General features: G+C 44.1%; 1 protein-coding gene across 1 annotated transcript in view; it reads right to left on the reverse strand.

Moving 5' to 3' along the window:
- Positions 1-23,304, reverse strand: part of LOC141578038 (uncharacterized) — a 119,191-nt gene that overhangs the window by 90,341 nt on the left and 5,546 nt on the right. Inside the window, exon 3 of the mRNA XM_074366596.1 lies at positions 17,512-17,691. Coding sequence (XP_074222697.1) covers positions 17,512-17,691 — 180 coding nt within the window. The remainder of the gene's footprint in view (positions 1-17,511; positions 17,692-23,304) is intronic.

Here is a 23,304-nt window from a genome sequence, read left to right on the forward strand (position 1 = left end):
GTCTACAGACAAGAAAAATCAATGCCACATGTAGACTGAAACCCAGGCTGGAGGAAAGGAAGAGAAAGGGCATAGTAAAGAAGTGGGGAAAGGCTGGGGAAATAAAATCATCACAAGGACTCTCAAGCATCATCCAACAATCATACAATCATTCGAGAGAGAGAGAGTTACTGAGGTCCTATTCTGTGCAAGATTGTAGAGCGGGTGAAGCAAGAGCACAGCGACCATTGTGGCAGCAAGTGGCGGTGCTCAAATACACTTCTGATTCTGGTACCTTGCACACTTGTCCTCAGTATAAAGGCAAAAAACAAAAAGTAAAATAAAACTCTGTAAACTCAAAGCATTGTTGAAAAAAAAATTAAAGAAGACCTAAATAACTGGACAGACACACCACGCATATTCCTGGATCAGAAGTCAGAGCTCTTGGAATGGCAGTGCTCCTCAAAGCGATCCGTATATTCAACGTGGTCTCGATCACAATCCCAGCGGGCTCCTCTGCAGAAACTGACTAGCTTCTGCTACAATTCATATGGGATTTCAAGGGTCTCAGTAACCAAATCGTACTTGAAAAAGAAGAACAATTTAAGAGGACTTGTAATTCTCAATTTCAATCCTTACAACTGTATCTCCAGGTGAGATTAGAGGCCATTGTGAAGTTATTACTGTGTTTATCCTTATTTTCTAAATTCTCTACAATGAATATAACTGTTACAATAAAAAGAATAAAAAGTAAGGTTTCTTTTAAAATATACACACCGATTCACTCATTGGGAAAAATATATTTTAACTATAAAGAAGTAAACAAATATCTAGTGAAAAAGGACTACTTAAAAACAAGAGTGTATTTACATTTTTCATTAATTGAAAACTGAAAAGCACAAACACATCAAGTTTCTAGGGAGACCGATGCAACAAATTATTTTCAAAAATTCTAATTGAACAATGAAAACTCAAAAAAGGGAAAATTGTGATTGACACCCAAGTGCAAACACATGGAAAGCAAAGGCCTAGAAATCACAGTTCCTTTAACTCTGATACTAACTCAATAGAAGAGGAAATTCCTCACTAATGGGACAGTGGAATCCCATGCATAAGACACCATACACAGTACAAACTGCACTAGAATCTGAGGTGATTTTCTTAGAAGAATTCCAAAGTTACAACATTGCTGAAAAACTATAAAAACACTGACAGACAGATTAAAACACACAGTCATATATATTATATAGAAACATATGAAGTCTACTCCCATGTTGCATAGAAATACAAACAGATTTGTTCATTTATCGGCACTGAATATTTTATCCCAGGTAGAATATTTCAACTAAAACAAATAATCAATAATACACTCCTCTTGTCAAATCTACTTGATAAGTTACTCTGCTATGTAACCATAATTTGTCTAAGATAGATCTAAAATTAGTGAAAAAGATCTTTGTATGGTTTCTTGAACTCTTCTCAAATTTCCAAACTTAATTTTAAAATAGATCTGAGCAGTATTTCTATATTAACTTTTCCCCCGTGAAATGAACAACACAGTCTGTTGTCAAAATTCTGTCCTTAGAATGATTCACAAGCACCGTATCCTAACAAAACTGCTGGACAGCAAGGCACTATCCAGACACTGTGACCAAACAAATGAAACACAAGGAAGACAGTGGCCCTATTCTGGAGGGCTTACCGTATGTTTCAACACCGGGTATTTATTTGATTGGTTTGATTGGTTAGCAAAATAAAATCAATCAAGTACTTTCTGCTTTGAGCATTCAGTAAGTCATGACTCTGTTGTTAGTGTCATGAGAAGGAAAGACTTAAGCATGACTTGATTAGGTCAATTAGCAAAAGCCATCACTGGGGAGTGAGTAATAAAGAAGTTAACTGATAGCAATGCTTCTGCCTACAAGAGACCTAAAATAAACCTACACTGATCTCTTTAAGGAAATGAGGAGATGAGGCCCCAATGAGAAAAACAAAAACTAACAAGAAATCAAAAAAGTAAAGACTTTTTCATTAACGGTTCCAGGAAGGAGTGGAGCATGGTGGTGAGGATCACAGATACTTGGGACAAACATGAGGGTCTGAATTCCAACAGCACTGTGTAGCTTTGACACTGATAAGTCAGTGAAATTTTCTGAATCTCAGTCTCCTATCCATAGACTGGGGAGAAAAACAGCACCCGTCTCCTAGAACGGTCCTAATAATTAAGTTATTTTATATATAAAAGGTTAAATAAAATACCTCAGATATTAAATATTACCACAAAGGCACAAGGAAAAAAGAAAACAGAGATAAATTGGAGTTCATCAAAATTAAAAACTTTGCTTCAAATGACACCATACAGAAAGTGAAAAAACAACACACAGGAGAAAATTTTTTCAAATCATTTATCTGATAAGGAATTTGTATCTATAAAAAAAAAAAAGAACCTCCTACAACTCAACAATAAAAAGGCAACTCAATTAAAAAATGAATAGAGGATCTGAAAAGTATTTTTCAAGGAAAATATACAAATGGCCAATAAGCACAAAGAAACGATGTTCAATATCATTAGCTGTAAGGGAAATCAAGTCAAAACCACTAGGAGAAACCGCTTCACACTCACTACAATAGGTTATAATCAAAAAAAGAGTAACAAGCACTAATGAGGACACAGAAGATGCAGAGGTCGCAGCCGTTGCTGGTGAGGATGTAACACAGCCTGGCCACTTTGCAAAAACGCCTGGCAGGTCCTTAGAGAGTTGAACATTTGGTTTCTGAATGACCAGGCAATTTTGCTTCCTGAGCACACACGTAAGAGAACTGAAAACAAATGTTCATATAAAAACTCCTACAGGAATATTCACGGCGCCATTACTCATCACAGCCAAAAAGCAGAAACAACACAAATGTCTATCACGTGATGAATGGATAAACAGAGGGGCCCAGCCATACAGTGGAATATTATTCAGCAATAGCAAGGCATAGAGTACTGACCCAGGCCACAACTTGGACAAATATTGAAAACGTTACTCAGTGTGAAAGAATTCAGTCACAATAGATGGTTCCACTTACATGAAGTAACTAGATTTACATGAAATTGCCAGCACAGGCAAATCCACAGAGAGAGAAAAGTGGCTTTCTGGGGCTGTGGGAGGATGGGAAAGATGGGAATGTCTGCATAAGCGTAAGGGGCTTCCTGTTGGGGGGATGAAAATTTTCTAAGATTGACTGGGATGAACAATTCTGGGCATAGAGTAAAAACCGCCGTACATTTTAATGGGTGAATTGTTATTAAAACTGGTAAGAAAATAAGCACCTCCAGCCAGTTACCTTCCCATAGTAAATGCAAATTGCTAAATTTTATTACAGGAAGAAGAAACTGCCCTCAGCATGAAAGCAGGAGTTCAGCAAATGTGAGTTAACCGAAATTGGAAAAGAGCATTTCAGTTGAAACAGTTGATGAGTGTACACAAATTATTAAGACATGACAAGGAATATCAGTTTGACATCACGAAGAAGCATTCTGCTTCAAATGCAGATCAAGGATTCGGCAAGCCCAGCTGCTACAAATGACCAGAGAAGAAACCTGGTTCTTTAAACAAGCGCCAGAGCCAACAAGGGAATAATGGTGAGGAAAGCAGGCGGCCGAAAATCTGGAACAGTTTCCTACAAATACTTTCTCCACTGAAAATTCAAAAACAAAATGAAAGTGATGTGATGTTGTGTTGACCTCACGTGAATGGGCTTCCTCCGGTGCTCGACAGTTTTGTAACCCCGAATGAGAGACTCAGGAGAATCATCATGGCTCCTTGGAGTCACCAAATGACTGCCCACCAGCTCGCTGACCACCATCACATCTGCCAGGGTTGAATTGCAGAGAAGAGACCAACTTCTGAAAGGCACAGGAAATATAGACAAGGGAAGAAAAGGCTGCAGTCAGTCCTGGGACAGAGGCCTTCTGAGCAGAGGCCAGAAGGCTGCAGGTGAACATGAGTGGCCCTGGGGCAGAAAGGGACCACGGGGGAGCAGACCTCAATTCTCTTCTCTCTCTCCCTCGGGTAGGAGAGATAAAGTCTGCATCCTTCTCACCTGGAACTGTGGGTTCTGGCTGGCAGAAGTCTTACCAACATGGAATGAATTACTCAAGACTGTGGAAAAAGGAAAGAAAGCGAGAGGGATTAGGGAGCCAACTCCAAGAACCTCTCAAATGCTCCCATATTTATTGTGTATAATCAAAGGAAATAGTCTTTAACAGTTGTGTGATAGTAAGGAGGAACTTCGTGAAAGATGGGATGAGGCAGAGATTGTAGAATCCGCAATGAGTAAAAAGGCTTAGTTTACCTTTAGGGGAGACATGGGGAGAGGGGAACAAGATAATTTCTTTAGATATCTTCATTACAAAGCAGACCACCAGATCAGCCAGGTCCCTTTTTTGGGAATAATGTACTATCTAACAGCAAGCACGCCCAGCGTTTATAGCTGAGTGCCTGGGTCATTGCTGTGCAGAAATCTTCCACGCAGGTCCGCACAGGTAGAAGTGCCACAACGTGATCAGAAATTATACCGTCAGCACCCCTGGGCTCCCATGGACTGGTTTCAAATTAACCAAACTCATGAGAGACTGATGCAAGAAAACCAGAAATTGAATTTATTAATGTAACAGGAGATGTGAAACTACAAACCAGACTGAAATATCAGAGTTCAACCATGAGTACAGATTCTCCTCAACAGCCCAATCACAGGCAGGCAGTCACATGACAAGAGTGGACAGAAGCAGAGCAGGAAGGGTTTCTAGATTAACTCAATGGACTAAATTTCTGTTATACGAAAAGATCTGCTGCCCAGAAGACATTTACCGCCAATCACAGTGCACTGTCCGTGGACTGTGGCTGAGACACGACTGTGAGCACCTGTGTAACTCTCCTTTCCCTGTCCTTTCTGGGCTATGTGATGCACAGAGGTACAGATATCCAGGGATGCAGATACCTCTAAACACCCAAAGCCCATCCCTGGGAGCCTGGAAACCAGACAGCCAGGGTTTAAATACCAGCTCTGTCACTTACTAGCTCTGTGACTTTGGCCATCTTACTTACTCTATCCGTGCCTCAATTTCCACATTGTAAACCTGGGATAACTATCAAACCTTCCTTACTCACTTGTTGTGAAGATTGAAGGATTCATTTCTGTAAAACGCTCAGAAAAGTATGTAGCACATTTTTGGTGCTCAACAAATGTGAATTTAATAAGAAAGTGATTTACAAATCTCCCTTCTAATCATCTTCTGTGTTTCATGGCTAGTCTGAGTCCCAAAGGAAATCCTTATTTCCCCTCTTATAAACTCTTGGGGAGCACCCTTCTGTTGCATCCCACCACCTGTTTAAACTGAGGGAAGGGATGCCTCCTCCACAATCTGGTCCATGGAGAGTGTTTTTCCCTTCACACCCCTGACCCCTGGACAACGGCTAGCCCTCCTCACACTAACAGATTGAGGTGTGAGTCCGGATCTACAAGCAGGGCATATGAAACCTTTCCTTTCCCTCCAGTGTTGGCCACCATTGGGAAGCACCAGGGATGCTCAGCTCCATGGCAGGGCAGCCCTGTGCATGATGGGGCAGATCCTCTTAAGGGAAGGCTCACTGTGGCCCAGAGCTAACTGGGACTGCATGAGTCTCTAGTTCTGGGCCACAGTATCATGACACGCATTTTCCCACAGCCCTGAATTTCATGGAGAACGTGGCTTCATCAGTAATACAGGAGCCATTTATCGCCTGCCTGTTCTTCTGTGTAATCTCTCAGTTGGCTGCTGGAGAAAACATGTGTATAGGTATTGGGTCCCCTTAAGCCACAATATATATGAAGTAACAAAAAATTCTGTGGGTTAACATTGGTTCAGGGCGACTGTGTAACTGTCCTGAACCTGCTGTTGCTAAATTATGGGTATAGGAACTATGGAACCTCCTCAAATATCTTTCAGCATAAAACCAGCTTTTCTTATTTTCCTGTTTCTTAGTAATTGCCAAAGACTCTCAAATGATGGCTTCACACAAAAAAGCAGCTAAAGTTTATGAGCCCTCTTGACATTCCCACTCTGCTAAACACTTTACATAATTTCTAATTCTCACAATTCTGCAAAGCAGATACGAGCGTCCCCATCTCACAGACGAGGGAAAAACTCAGAGCAAACTGACTCAGGCTCACGTGGCTCAGTGGCAGCACGTGCACGCAAACCCAAGACAAAAAACTACACCCCTTCTTATATGTACAAAATCACCTCCCAACAAATGATACACAGCTGCTGGGTCAATACTCAGGGAACTCAGTACACTTTTCAGCTTTAAGGTGCTCCAGAGGCCGCTCTTAGCTGCTTTATAAAATTCCGGCTCACTGGTTGCTAACACTGGAAGAAAAGACCGATTTTGCCATTGTTTGCACAGCAAGTCTGAAATGTTCACAGCGAGATGACAGAATAAGTCTAAGACATAAGCAGAATAATTTTTCCAGGTAGACAGACATAATGGACATTGTGCTATTCTGAAGCACTAAGCAACGGAATCAAAACAAAATAACATTTGTTAAACCTTCTTTTGCAAAAGGAATATTAAGACTGTTAGAAGGTGCAACAGCACCACCTATGGCTAAAAACACCTTCCAGGTTGCTGGGAAAGATGCAACACAAAAATTGCCTGTTGGATCAGAAAGAAGAATCAGATAATTATATCTTATGTAGCACATACTGCACTTTGCTTCGGGGAAGGGAGGTGTATTCAGTATTTAATCTGACATTTCTAATACTCCTGAATATAAACAAAAGACACAGGCTCATGGAAACTTCTTAGTAGAGGAAAGAATCCAGTCCAGCCACTTCATTTTACAGGAGGGGAGTCTGAGATCTGGGATCTGTCCTCCTGGCAATCAGCAGCAAATCTCTCCTAGGCCTCATGTCTTGCACTGTAGCAAAAACCATCAGATCTGTACTAGGCCTATATTCATAAAAGTCACGTCTGTATTTTTCCAACAGTAATTAATCTAGGTATCTTGCAAAATACTTCTCAAAGAGCCAGGAAAACATACAAGTGTATTGAAATTCAAAAACATTTATTTGCACATTAAAACAGCATGAGATTTATTCTATTAAAAAAAGTGACATGTCAAGTCAATGTTTTGATATTTTAAAATCTATTAAGAGTGCAGAAAAATAAATCAAAATTTTCTTTAATCACAAAAGAGAGAAGCTTATTCCCTGAAAATGATCAATGTAGATTTTTCTAAACTTAATGGTTCTGGTCAGATTCCTACGAATTTAAATGTCTGAGTGGATGGTTACACGGCAACATGAATTCTGATTTGTAACAACACACATTCTGTGTAAATAATATTCAAGGCCGTCTGCTTAAGGTGATTTAACTAGTCCCTGTCTCACTAGAATGATAAAGATTTCATTAAAACTTCATACTGCACACACACACACAAAACCCTGAATCCTTGTTACTTTAAGCCATATTCATATATTCATAAATATGCATATTGAATATGCATCAGAAACAAGCCACCCTCTTTAGTATTCAGAGTTGATCCTTCTAAACTATCTGTCCTTGTGACAGCATATTTTTACTAAGCAGATCTTGGGTGCTTCATATACAAGGCGTCCACCTCTCACAGTCAAACAAGGTAAAGGGCATCACTCAAATTTCACAAATGAGGAAATGTACTTAAGCCATGAAAACAACTTACATATTCATCATCAGGAAAGAAAAGAGTAAAGATTTTACTTACAATATTCACTGACAAAACTTTCCTCCATACTAAGACTACATAGAACCAATTCAGTCTTTGTAAATTTTTCTGTCAATAAGCACCACTAGAGAAAAACAAGCAACATCATTAGAAATGGTTGGACTTTCAAAGCCCACTCCAATTTTGCACTATAATTATTTTTAATGTTTTGATTTTAGTGTTTACAGAGCACTAAAATAAAAAAATATAAAGTTTTTAACTCATTGCCTGAGAAAGCAACATTTGTGAAAATGTACAATTTTAATTTATGCCACTCTGTCTAACATTCTCACTGGTGTCTCTCCTTTGAAGGCTTCATGAAGCTGAGATCGCTAAAATCGGTCATTTATGGACTCACAGGAGTTCGGGAAACCACTCAACTTGGGGCTGATCAGAGGAGCCATTGAGAATGCATCCTGTGCAGCCTGGGTTCCAGCCCTGAGCCTGCCAGCGCCAGCTGCGTGAGATTTGGGACAAGCTGCCCCATCTCTCAACCCCTCAGCTGCAGAAAAGGAGACACTGATACCTACACTTAAACACCTACTATGAATTAAAACATGAGGAAAGCATTTTAGCCTTAGGTAACTGTCCACTCAGAGCAAGCTTGGTCATTATGACGATGAGAATTACTTTTAATAAGTTAAGGCAGACCAAAAATTAGAAATCACCATAAAGGAGAAACATTTTATTTCAATGAGCATTTCCTTTTGAATGGATTGCAGAATGTTCCATTGATTTTTTTAATAAATCAAATTTTGTCCACTAATTATAGATTTACAGGTTCATGGACAAGTCTCCAGAAAAAGAATTAGAGGTCACTAACCTCTGCATACAAAGAAAGTAAAGTTTAAAAAAAATCAGGGGGGAGATTTTACCTCACTTGAGAGAGTATGTGCTCAGCATGCATGCGGCCCTCAGTTCAGACACCAGTAACTCCATTTAAAAACTTTTTTTTTTAAGAAATGGAGAATTAACTCAAAATGGTGGAGGAATGCAGAATTTCTTTAGAGAATCAACTCAGATTTAAGATGGGGAAAAAAATATCCATTTCTCACAGGAAATCTTGAGAACTATGTAAACCGGATCTGAGTTGTCTAATCTTTTAACATTATTCATGAATTCATATTACCAAGTCTTAAAACTGCCTGATAACCCACAGGGGTGATCCTGATCATAACAGCTGCCAACACGGATCGAGCTCCGGCTACGAATGGTCTGTTCTGCCATCTCTGCCCCTGAGGCCTCACCAGGCTGGGAGCACTAAATTCGGTCATTCATGAGCATCACGTGTAAGTCCTCCCTTTGTGCTTCTCACTCCCCCCCCCACCAGACACTCTGAGGGAAGCAATGTTATCATCTTCCCCAACCGAAGATAAGGCCACTGAGGCACAGAGACTAAACCTGCTCCAGGTCACATCGGCAATAAAGGACGTCTATAATTCTGCTGTTGTATTATTGAGAAAGGAATCTGACATATCAATTCAAGGGAGACTGTTAAATAATCAAGTCTGTCAGGTCTTCACCTCAAAGAGCAGATACTATAGATTCCTGACGTAGGATGAGGCTGCCGCCACATACTGACTCAGCTTGAAATTAATATCCAAGATGAAGCAGCGGATACATGTAAATATTCACGACTGTCAACTACGCTCTCGGGTCTGGGCCCTTCACTGCCTGAACGGGGGTGAAATCCCCATCCGTGTCAGGGAGGGAAGCGCAGCTCTTCCGGGACTCACCCAGGATTCACGGGCTGTTTCCCCCACACAGGCTGTCCTCAACGATTAAAAAGCTCTCAAGCATTTTACACCATGCAAAACTAAAAGACGTTTCTGCAGATGGAGCATTTTCTCAGGCTTAAACCTTTTTTGCCTACACTCAGCAAGTGGGAAAATAACACATGTCTCTGCAAAGTCTCTGACCCTCACCACTCACAGGAGTAGAATGGCCTCAGCACAAGATGACTCTTCACGGATGAGAACAAAATAAAGCCGCCCCCAACCACAGGCACTCCTAGAGACAGCGCTCAGCAGTCTTCTGCACACTCACTGTTGTGCAGCCCTCACCACCATCTATTTCCAGAACACTTCATCATCCCAGAAGAACACCCCTGCCACTAGCAATCACTCCCCAACCCCCCTCCACCCAACCCCTTGCAACCATCACCTGCCCTCTGCCTCTGCATGTGCCTATTCTGGGCATTTCAGATCACTGAATTCAACAATATGTGGCCGTTTGTGTCTGGTTCCTTTCACTTAACGTTCTGTTATCAAGGCTCGTCCAGGTTGAAGTGGTATCAGCATTTCTCTTTTTTTTTTTTGAAAGTGTTAAAGTTTATTAGAAGGTGGTAAGTACTATCAAAAAGAGTAGAGAGGAGCATAAGTGATTGGGTTTCAAAGGGAAAAGGGCGGGTTGAGCAGTCAGTGTGGACTTCCCAGAGCAGGTGGCCTTTTTCATATTCCCCTTTATTTATTTTTTCTTTTTTATTCAATTTTACGTCTGAATAATGTTCCACTACATGGAGATACTACATTCTGTTCATCCATTCAGCAGCTATGTATGGACGAGCTCCAGACGAATGAGTGTAAGAGGTGACTAGGCAGGGATGGCATTTAAGCAAAGGGCAAGATGTGCTTTCAAAAAAAAAAAGCCAACAAACAGAGGCACAAGGAAATTCAGCGCGTTTCTGGGAAAGTGCATGCTTGCTTCACGATGACTGCCGTGCAGGGCTGGGGGGGGGAGTGACAGGAGACACAATGAGGGAGTCACCTGAGAATATTCCCCATGCAAGCAGCTCAGCCAATTCTCCTCCCTCATCCTGTATTTTAGAGCCATTTTTGATAGGTTTTCTATTTCAAGTAACAGTACTTAGTTACACATCTGATCATCTGCATCAGATCACCTTACCTCCAAGCCACAGAAAGTCATTCACTGACTGGAGCAGCTCCAAGACATAAATGTGATGGACCAGGGAGTCCTGCAGCATCCCGGCCTGCAGGCACAAACCCCCACATGTTCCATGGTGATGTCCGGAAAGTAAAATGCATGGAAATATCTCACTGCTTGTGCACGATATCTGCCCCCAAATTGCCCCAAAATCATGCTGGCAAAGCACTACTGAGCCCTCTCACTACAAAAAAAAAAAAAAAAAAAAAAGAGAGAGAGAGAACAGAAAAGAAAAGAATAAAGCTAAGAAGGCAAATTTAGGGTCTTCCATTGAAAACCAGCAAACATCACTGCCAGTAACTCAGCTGGAATGGTCCTGACTTCAAAAACCACTGCGCAGTTACATTGCAAACGTGATAGACATATATGTATTCCACGTAGATCATATTACAGTAGGATTTTTCTTTTCGAAATTTCCAGTTGCAACATTAACACAAGAAAGATTATGTTTCAGCTTTAAAAAACTCAATTATTTTCCACTTTCTTAATTTTGAACCTATTATTATTTTATAAAGGGTGCTATGCTGCAAATTATAAACTAACTATTTGGCTTCTGCCAACAAGACCTTTATGACTTCACTATTTCAGAGCAAGATTTAATGATGCTTTGAGAAGTGGGTCCTGGGGCGCTCACTAACAGCTCTTTAAATACTGACAAGGATGTGCTATTTAAGTAATGCAAAGGCTCTAACTCTACATTAACTCAGAAACCAAAGAAACTACACCAAAGCCTTACTTTATCATTTTTAAATTTTGCTATTCTTTTGAATATTAAATTTCTTAAAAGATAAGATTTTTTTTGAGAAACACAGCAGCTGTATTAAATTTCCTCTCACCAAGAAAGCAATCTTTATCAAGAATAAATACCCCTATGGAAATCCATAAGACGGGACGTTTCTAGCTAAGTGAACATGCAGATCTCAACACAAGACTAAATCCTATCAGATCTCACTCGAACGAGCTCAACAATGTCCTGTGCTACCCTGAAACTTAGCTCTTCTCTTCCAAATGTTGGCTGAGCTAAGATCATTGCACAATGCAGGGAAGAAGAGAAAATTCCACCTGGTTGCATCCTTTTTTTCCAGCCACAAGGTGCCGCTAGGGGGTCCCCGTTAATAAGCCCTCCCCATGAGGAAATCCGGCATCCACACTGCCCCTGCCGTCCCCAAGCAGCCCCGACGCCCCTCTCCCACTGGTGGCCCCCCAGCCTGTCAATGGTCTTCTAATATCCCTCCCAGTTGGTGGCATTCTCCCCCTCTTCCCTGCTTCACACACACACACACAAACACACACACACACACACACACACACACACACACACACACACACACACACACGGAGCCAGGACAGCCTTCCCAAAGCACAAATTTGATTACATCACCCCCACTTCAAACCCTTCAGAGGCTCCCTGGTAGAGTTCTAGCCCCACCCCCGACGCTGCTCGCCCAGCCTCTCCTCAGTACCCAGGTCCCCAATGACCTCAGGCGCCCCCTGACCTGCTGCTAATTCCCACTTGCCTCCAAGCCCATTTTGACTGTTTGTCAAGGGAGCCTTCCTTCCCTCGAACCTCTACACTTTGGGTTAGGTGCCCCTACTGTGTTCCTAGAACATTCTACGCTAAGACAACTTCTGACAATGCTAAACTCTCAAGAAGCAATACATTTTGCTTACTACTGTGAGTCCACCCTCTCTCCCCTGGACACTCAGAATTGCATGTGTTATGAATAAATGAATGAAGGGGTGGGTCTCAAAGGGACGGGCAGAGCTGCTCTCGCCCACCCCGACCCCTTCTTTCTGTAGAACATCAGAAGAAAAACCAGGAGTACCTCTCCTGAGGGTCACTTTCTGCTGACACCCTTCACTGCCTCTTCTGTGTCAATTCTAGTAAAAAACCAAGCTCCTCCTAAGCCCTCCATCCCTAGGCCACTCCAGTGTCCTCCCAAGCAGGGGCACCCTCCACCCTGGACCACACAGTGCACTCTCCCCGAGTCCCCACCCCATAAGCCTCCAGGCCTCTACCCGGGCTGCTCCTGCAACCTGAGTCACCCTCTTGATTCCTTCTCCTGGCTGACTCTTACTCTGTCCTCATAACTGAATGTAGAGCCCATTTCTTCAAGGAAGCCCTCTCTGATGATGTCCTTTAGCTCTTGGCTGGGCTCCCTCTACAGCAGGACTGCTTGGCGACCAACTGGTGTTTGTCCACCTGCTCCTCTGAGACCATGAACTCTTGGAGGCCACGTGGGAAAAAGGAGTGAGACGATAAGAGGGGTGGGAAGAGCAAAAAGCAAAATCACAGCCCAAGTCCCAGATTCAACGATTCTGTCTCAGAAGAAAAGAATAAAATGTTTAATACGTATGTCATTTGGCTATGATTTTTGTGGCTCATGGAAAGCAAGAGGTTGGTGTTCTAGTCTAAAATCCAAGTTACATGCAAAGAAATGTACATATTCATATCCAAAGGAAACCAGAGCTGCTCAACAACAGTTTGCCGTTAAAATCAAAGGAAATTTGATAAAGGCAATCTCTCTCTCTCTTTGTTTTTTTTTTTTTTTGTATCATATAGTTGTAGAAGTATTTGTATAACTAAGAGATGGCTAAAGCCTATGATTCTGCACTGGAGTGTTTGGGGCAGAGGAAGCCCAGATTACATGCACTGTGTAAATACAATCACACCAACACACTGACAGGTGCCCTACTTGCTGAGCTGAAGTTCCAAAGCAGACAACCTTACGATGCAAGACAGCTCTCATTAGAAAGTAAGGAATGCAATGTTCTGTACTCAATTACTTACGTTATATGGGCCATTAAGCGATAGTGCATCTTGTCTAATGAAACCCCAAAATAAATTGTTAACGTCGATTTTCTCCATCTGACCCTTATTTGCTAACTTTGGATATCAAACCCTCACTCCATACAGAAAGCTCAGACCTACGCTGCAGCAGGTTACATCCAGTGGAAGAAAGCCTATCAAGGGAGAACTGGAGAGTTTCCCTTCAGAAGCTGCTAAGTCTGGTTTTGCACCTGTACGTCATTTGCAACCACGTCATCGTCAAAAGAGTAAGACCTTACCTCTGTGGGGCGAAAAGCACTGCGGTGCTTCTGAACCATTAAAGAACACTGAGCTTTGGGAAAGAGTCCTGAGGCACTTAAATCGTACTTTTTGTGAAAGGCTCCAAAACTGACCCAATTCACCAATCCAGGTACAACAGGGAGGTACCGGAATTAGTAGAGAGAACATGCCCTTGAAGTCTGACAAGGCCCTGCTTGAATCCTGCTACAGCATTTACTAGCCGCGAAATGGACCGATTCCTTAACCCCTCTGAGAAGGCTTCCCAATCCGCAAAAGGGGGCTGCCACCGCCCACCTGGGAGGCACGGATGTGAATGCAACACGCAAGCAGTGAGGCCGACTACTACCTGACACGAGACCTGGCTAGTTTCCCTCCGCTGCCCTTCTCCCCCTTTAAACTTGCCCTGTTCCCCCTGGTAAGGGTCAATCCACGGACCAGACTGCCCGATTCTTCTGTGTATCCCCTGATACATGTCTTACCCTTAGGAGGCCAGAAAAAGGACTATCTCCTCCAACGTCACTATCAACGTTCTTAAGAGTCTGGGTTTTTTTAACTCTATTTTGCAGGGAGACTATTCCAGAACTGTCCAACCACCATTCTCCACATTGGCTCCTCTCCCAGCGCCCGTCCCTTCTCACCTCAAATCTTCTGTCTGCTGGCCTTTTGTTCGTGGGAAAGAGAGTCCGCTAGGGTGAAGACTCCCTAGGCCTCTGTCCCTCCCTCACTGGTGAGTGTGACTACCTTCTCAACACACCCCACTCCGACTCCATCTTCCGAGGAGGTTCCCCTCCTGGAACATGCAGCCTCTGCATCATCCCCAGACGCGCACGCGTTGCCACAACCCTCCATTCAGATTTCTTCCTGGGTGGCCCTGCCCACCCCCAAGACCCTTAAGGATAATTGCCATTGCTCTGAAAATCCCAAAAGCCACTGACTGACACACCAAAGCTGCATGGTCTGGGCTTTCCTCCAACCCAGGCACAGCCCTGACCCGCCTCAGCCTCAGTCTGCACCTCTCGAGATGAGCTCATCCACCTGCACGGCTGTGAACACCAGCTAAGAATGACGACTCCCAACGTGTATCTCTAGTCCGGCTCCTTCACCTGAGCCCCGGGGCCATAGAACCGAGTGCCTCTTTCAAGTCCTAACTTGGATGAAAAATGGAATCTTAAAAATGCCTCATGTCCACCATTTACTCTAGAGTTCGATTCCTGGCAGGTACCTCCCAGGCTCCCGATTTTAGTAACAGACCCAGAACCCACCTAGGTGTTTGAGGTCACATTCAATTTCCCCTGTTCCTCCCCCCGGCCCTGCCCTGGAATCAGTCTTTTCATTTCTATTGCTAAGCCAGTCTCAAGTCTGGTTCTGCAAGGACCACGGATGGAACCCCACAAGCTGACAGCAAGGTGCAGTGCGTCACAGTCCTCCGAAGAGAGCTCCCTGGAGGGGGAGGCATCTCCTGCCACTGGTCACCTCAGAAGGCACTGGATTCTCACAAAGGAGGCCCAGGAGAAGGGACTCAAGGTTCTCCTGTGGTCTGAACTTTGAAGGGCCCGAGGTTTGGGGGAGTTCCTTGTTAGCAGACACACCTGCCAGTGAGCAGATGAGGATGGGGGAACCCAGGCAAGGCTGTTCTCACTCCGACCCCTGGGCTCTCGGGAGCCACGGGAAAGGCCTGTGTTCAGGGCACAGCCCAGCCTTCACAGATCCCAGCCTGCATTTGCCAACCCAGAGAGCCTAGACTCCTACTTGCGATTCTTGTGTTCTGTTCCCCCCCAGAATGTGATGCGCTCTTTCAGAACGTCTGGCCTGTCTCAAGCGAGACCAAGTCAGTGAAGGATGAAGTGTCCACAATTGGACCAGGCCATGAAAGGGGAAACAAGGTCTCATGGCCAGCATGACGGTGGTGGCCAAACCCTTCCCCCGGGTGAGATGTACCAGGGTGTGGGTGAGAATGCAAGGTCACTTCACAGCTGACTAGGGTGTTGGAGACTCACTACCGCAAACTAACGACACGGCCGTCAGTGGTGGACGTCAGCTGCAACAGACACGGAGTCAGCTATTTACTGCCATCATGGGTTAATAGTAAAGGCTGATGCAGGGAGGACTGCATGGCTGCTGAGGCAAACCACAGACCCGGCTCTGAATGCCCACTGGCTGGAGCAGAGAGGAAGCTACAGTCCCCTTTAGCGGTACCTGTGTCCACCAGATCCAAGTGAGCCAGCTACTTAGGAGAAGGACATGTTGTTCTGATACTCAGAAAAACCAGCCTCGTAAAGGGAAAATAAGAGTGGCAAGGGGTTTAGACCCGCTCCTGCCTCTCTATGAAGGCAAAGTAAAGTAAATGGCACCGGGAAGGTGAATGAAAAAACAAAAAACAAAAAACCGGTGACTGCTTCTTCCAACAGCATCCCCTGCAGCTGCTCACCCCCGAGACTGCCACTTTCTCACCAGTGACCGCCGGCCAGGAAGCTCCATCACGCACGTCACACAGCAACAGCCCTGAATCGCGTGCCAAGCACGTTTGTCTAAAAGCCAGAATCAAGGAAGATGCTGCAGATTTTGACATTCCAAGTTTAAATACTCCTTGAAAAAAATCCCTCAGCAGCCGCCTAAATCAATTCACATCTCACTTCTTCAAAACAATCAAACAGATTTAATAAGGGCGCATTTGTCACCAAACATAAGGAGGACAAAACTGGTTCCTCAAAGCAAGGATTTTAACAGGTATCAAACACCAGTGGGTGATGTGCTAACAAAGCAAAAATTCCAAAATCTAGAAAATAAAAAGATGACTAGGATAATATATGGATAAAGCAACTATTAAGTTTTTGCTTTTTAAAACGATGGGGACAGCACGGAGGACAATCTCGCTATTTCCAATGCAGGGTGTGCACAGTCCACTTTTCAGACGCAACAACATGCTCACAGGGCGGTACAAGATGGAAAGGGAAATAGAAAAAGGAAAAGAGGAACAGCGAAAATTAGAAACACATGAGAACAAAAATAACTGAGAGCAATTACAAGAATTTACGTGAGTTTGGTGAGGACAGGGACGAGGGGATGTTGAGACCCAACCTCACCTATTGTTCCAGGGAAGGCAGGGGCCTGAGGTGAGCGGCGCTGCCGGGGTCCCCAACATGGTCAGCTCCCCTAACCTAAACTTCACCTAGATGCGTGTAAACAGCTTTTGAGCTACAAAATGTGGTCGCAATTCAAGCTGGACAATTTTACTCACTCCCACCAAGAGTAACAGGAGAGAATTAGGCTCTGTTCCTGCACCAAAGCATTGTTTAAAAAATTAATGACTGTGTAATAGTAAAAGCAACAATGGAGTAAAAGTGACTGGAGGAGAACTTACTTGATCCGAGCTCACTGGCCGCGTTATCTCACTGACGTTCAGATGCTGGCTGAGCCCTTACGGTACCAAAACAGACAGACCCACCAGGAGGGAGGTTTAATGCGCTGCTGTATTTTGATGCCGGGAGCCATGCCTGGTACACAAGGTTCTGGGTAAACAATGGTGACAGTGTCAACCACTATGGGCTAAGCACACAACCAGCTACTCCGCCAAATCCCAAGGACACACTTCAAAAGGCAAAAACAAGCTGGCATTCTCTGGTGGGTCTGCAGACTCAGAGCCAAGCAGTTGCTGAGCAAACATGTGACCAGTGCCTCCTGTGACAAAAGAGGAGGCACTGGCCAGGGGGCTGGGGCAGGGCTCTAGGCTTCCACTGCTCACCCACCATTCTGTCCAGGGGGAGATGTTGGTCCCTGCTTACGTTGCACCGATGTACCGACATTGACTGACGCCTGGGGACTCAGCAGGAGGTGACAGGTGACGGGAATTGATCCAGCCTGGGAGTGGCACGGTGCTGGCATCTGTGTCCTCAGCTTTGCCCAGGCCACTACATCTGCCAGCTCATCTACAAGAAGCAGAAGGGGAGAAAGCCGTGTAGATCACGGGGCCCTGTGAGGACAAGTACAGGTCATGGCCACAACATGCCTCGCCCCTTCCTTAAGATATAGAGGTATGTCCGGGGAGGAAGTGAAAATTCATCCAGAGCCCGCCAGGCACCACAAGCAGGTGGGACTCGGGTCCCCTGTAACTGTCACTAACAGGACTGGTCTGGACTTTCTTTTTATCAATTCTCTGGCATCTTCTCCTCCAACTTACCAACAACCAGAAAGTAGAATCTGATTTTAGACTCACAGAGAATCGCAGAACACCTCCTCCACAACGGGCCCGGCAGCACGTGCCAGGCCCTCCGACCGTACCTGTGGGACCGCCATGAGCCCTCTCCAGACTCAAGGCCCGAGGCCGTAGGTCGGGGGGGCACAGATTCCCACACTCTCCCCAGCAAATGGGGACCACCTCTCGGCAAAGGCATCTCACCTTCTTCTGCCCGAGGGACATCTCGATAGATATACAGGGAAACAGAGCAGAATGTGGGGGGGTAGGCAGCCCAGAAGAGCTCGTCTGCACTTCCAAGGCAAAGTGGGACCGTTGACTTAATCACAGGGACAAAGTGAGGACGAATCTTTCCCTGCTGTGCCCCATGCTCCGTGACACGCCTTTCCCTGTGTAAGGAGCTCATTTGGAAGCCCCTGGCAGTGTTTCTGTTGTCCTAAATTGGCATGGTGGTTGTCAGGCAGGGAGAGAGGGCCTGAGCCGTGCAGGTGCTGGACCTGGGAGGCAGGAGACACTGGCTCCACCCCCAGCTCAACCAGCACTTCATTCTGCGTCTCAGGATTCAGCATGACATCTATAAGCAAAGGGATGAGACTGTCCCAGGACATGCTGTCCAACAGGAATGAAATGACAGCCATGTAAAGAAAGTTTCCCAGTTGCCACATTTAAAAATGTAACCCCCCAAAAAAACCCCTAGAAACTGATTTTAAGAACATATCTTACTTATTCTACAGTATGTAAAATACTATCATTTTGACATGTAATCAATAAAGAAAGAAACAAGATAGTTTACATTCTTTTTACTAGACAAGTCTCAGCGTCTGATGTGCATTTGACCTACAGCACATCTCAGCTCAGAGCAGCCTCCTCCCCAGCTCTCCTAGCATCAGTGGCTTTGGCTACTCTATTGGACAGCAACTCCAGGGGTCACACCAGGGGAATTGGCTGAAAAGCGGGAGTAAGTGTCCATAATAACCCTAAAAGAATCTCTCTGAAACAAAGGCGGATTCACTTTTAAACGTCTGAAAACCGGCGGGTTTCACCTCCCTCACGCCTTGGCTACAAGACAGCCCTCCTCCTTGCTGATCCCTTTCTGGATGTAGGGAAGCAACCCTTCACACAGCCAGGGTGTCCGGGCATCCAGGTATACTTTCCTGCTCTCTGTGTCCAATCCCACAAAGTCCTCCTTCTCAAACAGGATGTAGAGCAGGAGGACCTTGTCCCCAGTCTTGTCGGATGCACAGTCCAGCCACTTGGACTTGAGCATGATGAAGAGAGACTCAGTGAAGTCCTCGATCCTCTTCTCCACCACCCTGCAGTCCTCGTAAATTGAAGGCCACGTCGGTGCGCGGCTGCTCGGCCACCTCCCAATGCAGCACAAAGACAAAGAGCCGAGAGTCATAGAGCGTGGTGCCATACAGCTCTTCTGCACGTGGAGCTTCTCGAAGGTCTTGGCCAAGAGGCAGTCGGTAATGGTGACAAGGCCCACGACCTTGCGGTGGGTCTGGAAGTCGTTCCACCCATTCTCGGGCGCATAGTGGTGACTGTAGTGGATACGGAGTGCCCACTGGGAGCCGCAAGGGATGATCTGCCTCACCAAGGAGATTCGCTTATAGATGCAAAAGAAATTCTCCTCTGAGATGATCCCCACGGGTTGGACCGCCACTGGGAGAGTCTCGTGGTCCTAAGCACACTGCACGTAGTCAGGGAAGTTCATGTTGCAGGCCCTGATGAGAGGGAAGAGGAGACCGAGGTACATACTGTGCTGCGGGCTGCGGGCCTCACTGGGTTGCGGTGACCTGGTGTGTACCAGTCAGAAGGCAGGGGAAGCCCAAGCAAAGCCGTGGGTACAGTTTGTCCTCAGCGTCTGCACATGGCTACCGCAGCTTGGATCACATTACGCAGCTTTTGGTCTAGTCTTCCGCCCTCTGCAGAAAAGGGTCATTTCTTCTTTTCTGTTTCCAAGCACCTAGCCAGGCCCTGATGCAAAGTCAATGCTCAAAACTGCTGAATAAAGGAATGAATAAAGGAACTGCTTCCACACCCCTCAGCAGGATATAATGCAAAGAAACACAGTAGGATCAAAAGACCTGGATTTCAACTCCAATTTATTTGAACTCCTAAGCTGCAGAATACTTGATAAGAAAACTTGCTTTGGGGAAGAGAGTACAGTTCAGTGGTAGAGCACATGCTTTGCATGTATGAGGTCCTGGGTTGAATCCTCAGTACCTCATTTTAAAAAAAAATGAAACAAATAAATTAACCTATTTTCCCCCCTCAAAAAATATTTTTTGAATTCCAAATTCAAGAAAAAATAAACACCTTGCAATTGACACAACGTTGTAAACATGAGTATAATTCAATTAAAAAAAAAATCCTTGCCTTACAAGAATATATCTGGATTATGGAACTTTACAAATGTAAAATGCCTAGGTTACCACCTGCATAAAATGAAGGAAATGTACAAATTTACTATCCCTCATTTATGAGCTATATTTCCTTTGGGGGGTTTATAACCTCTCAGAGCTAATTTTCTCAGATTAAAAAAAGAAGGAAACATTACCGGATTCTCCATAGTGCTGAAGAATCAGATAAACCTATGATAGCATCTGACCCACAGAGTTTACTCAATAAATGCTTGTTGAATGAATGAATAAACAAGCAAAGTGAATGCTGCCCCCTGCCACAGAGCATCATGTTGGTACTGCCTGGAAATTCCAAGCCCACGTTTCACCCGACTCTACACTAACCATGGATGACCTGGGCAGGCCTGTGTGCTCCTCTTAACCCCAGTTTAATCATGAATAGAAATGAGGGCAATAACACAAACCTCAAAGGGTTAGTGAGTCATTACTGAATTGTATCCCAACTTTGCAAGATGGAACCTTTAAAGAAATTTGGGCAAAAAGTCCGTAGGCCCTCTTCATATTATCTCTTACAACTACATGGGAATCTACATTATATCTCAAAATTAAAAAGTCTAATTTATTAAAGAGGCTATTGAGGTTAAACGAGCTCACTGTCTCAAATAAGGAACACACAGTACAAATAGGTCAATGCCCAGCCCGTGAGATACACTCAGTAAACATTCCCACTGAGCCCACTGGTCCCTCCAACTTCAGAGCACGATGATGTGTCCTCATGGCCAGAGGCCCCTGCACCTGAAACTAACAAAGCTAATGGTCCCCACTTTCAAGAACCCCTGTCACCACCGTAGGACTAATTTTGTACTTGTAATTTTTTTCTTTATATTAAATAGAAAAACGTAATTGCATAGCCTTCATGCCACCAAAACCTGACTACAGAGATCATGATGGCAGCCCTTCTTCGTGAAACAATAAAATGAAAAGCCATTTCCACAAGATCTCTGTGTAAATCTACTAGGGAACTTCATCCTGGACTGAGAGGAAGAGGACTGGGGAGGAGGGGGCAATCTGTGGCACACAGACCCATGGGCCACCTGTCCCACGATGGACTTTAGACCGAACACTCACCCTCAAGGAACTTCAAAATAGACACAGACAGAGTGCTGTGGACAAGATTTTTTTTTTTTTTTAAAGAAATCCCTTATTCCCTCGCAGGTTTTGTTTCTACTGAGAAACAAATGTCTTATGTGTATAATGTTTCACAAAACACTTAAATTATTATCACCCCAACTTGACGCATTAAGAAACTGAGGGAGAGAGGTTTATCACATTGTGCAAGATTAGAGAGAGGCAAAAAAAAAAAAAAAAGATTTGAGAGAGGCCACGTCGGACACCGTATTTAAACCCAAGCCCCTGTTCCAGTGCTCACACTAGAAAGTGGGATATACTGCCCCTTTCCTGCCCTCTCCCTGCAATAAATCTCTGAAGACTCTTTTCTGTGCCACCTGGAATCACAATCACTTCAATTTTCCACAAAGAGCTATGTCACATATTGGATGTGTCAAAATCTATATGTTGAATGGGAGGAGAGATTTGTATTTTCTGTTTCTCAAAGGAAACATGGCTTAAAAGAAACTGAAAAGCACTTTTCTAGTCTAAGTCTTCATTGTGCAGAGAAGGAAACGGAGGCTCAGAAGAGATGAGGAAAGGGCCTTATTAACAAATATTGCCTCAGCGCAGCACCAAGCCAGCCTTGGGCACTTCTTGGGGAGGATCTGGAAGGCCCAGGAGAATGAGTCTTAGAAAACGGAAAGAGAAGAAGCATACAAGGCCCCGTCTCTACACCATCATACCATGAAGTTCCACCAAATTACCCAGTATAGGTGCAGCCAACATTAATGTGGGATAAACAGGTTATAGAAACCTGGAAGTCTCAACCATAGTGGAAATTCCAACATTTACTTTGTTTTTTTTCCCAGTTCAAGCATCAGCTCAGTGGGCACTCTGTACCAGGCACTACACGAGGCCTGGAGTTCTCCCAAATACACAACTCTTATATCACGTGAGCAAACCACACACAGGCCCACCAGAAGGAAAATGCCCACAGATAAGGTGGAATTACTGAAACTGAAAGCAGCCAACCAGCATATATTACTAGCAAAAACGGTGCTGCTAGAAATAGACTCATGGACATAGAAAGCAAACTGTGGTTAGCAGGCAGGAAAAGGGGGATTAACAGATACACGTTAATAAATATAAAATAAATGACAAGGACATACTATATAGCACAGGGAACTATAATCAATTTCTTGTAATGAGTTGTACTAAAAACAATCTAAAAGATATATAGATACATATGCATATGTTTATAACTGAATCTCTGCTGTACATCTGAAACTAACATTCTAAATTGACTACACTTCAATAAAAAATAATTTTAAAAAATAAGTAAAAATAAAAGCAACGCCATTTAGAAAAAATAAATGAATACTCTGATCCCCTTTGCTGTAGGTGCTGGAGAATTTTGGTTACAAACACCAAGTCCACTGGATCACTCCAACACTGGCTGTCACTCTTTCTGACCATCAGAGAGTCACTTGGCTTCATTGAGTTTATTTTCTCTTCTGTGGAAGGCTTCAGTTTGCAACTAACAATGTATAGAATCTCATCATTCACAAACCCAACAATTAATGAGGACTTCCCATGGGCCAGGCTCTGGAAATATGAAAATATAGGGTCCGAGATATATTCATGGGTAGAAGAAATTTATGCCATAAAGACATTAATTTTTCTTGCTTTGATAGACTGATTCAATACAATTCTGTTTAGATTTCCTACCAGATTTTTTATGGGTAACAAGATAATTTATGGTCAGGAACAACCAAGAATCTTCTTTAGAACCAGCACTGGGAAGGGGTGGATAGGTCAATCATTTCCACTGGTCTTTCTGAAGTGATGAAAACGTTCTGGAATATTAATGG

Source organism: Camelus bactrianus, chromosome 6 (assembly GCF_048773025.1).
Source record: "Camelus bactrianus isolate YW-2024 breed Bactrian camel chromosome 6, ASM4877302v1, whole genome shotgun sequence".
Classification (NCBI taxonomy): Eukaryota; Metazoa; Chordata; class Mammalia; order Artiodactyla; family Camelidae; genus Camelus; species Camelus bactrianus.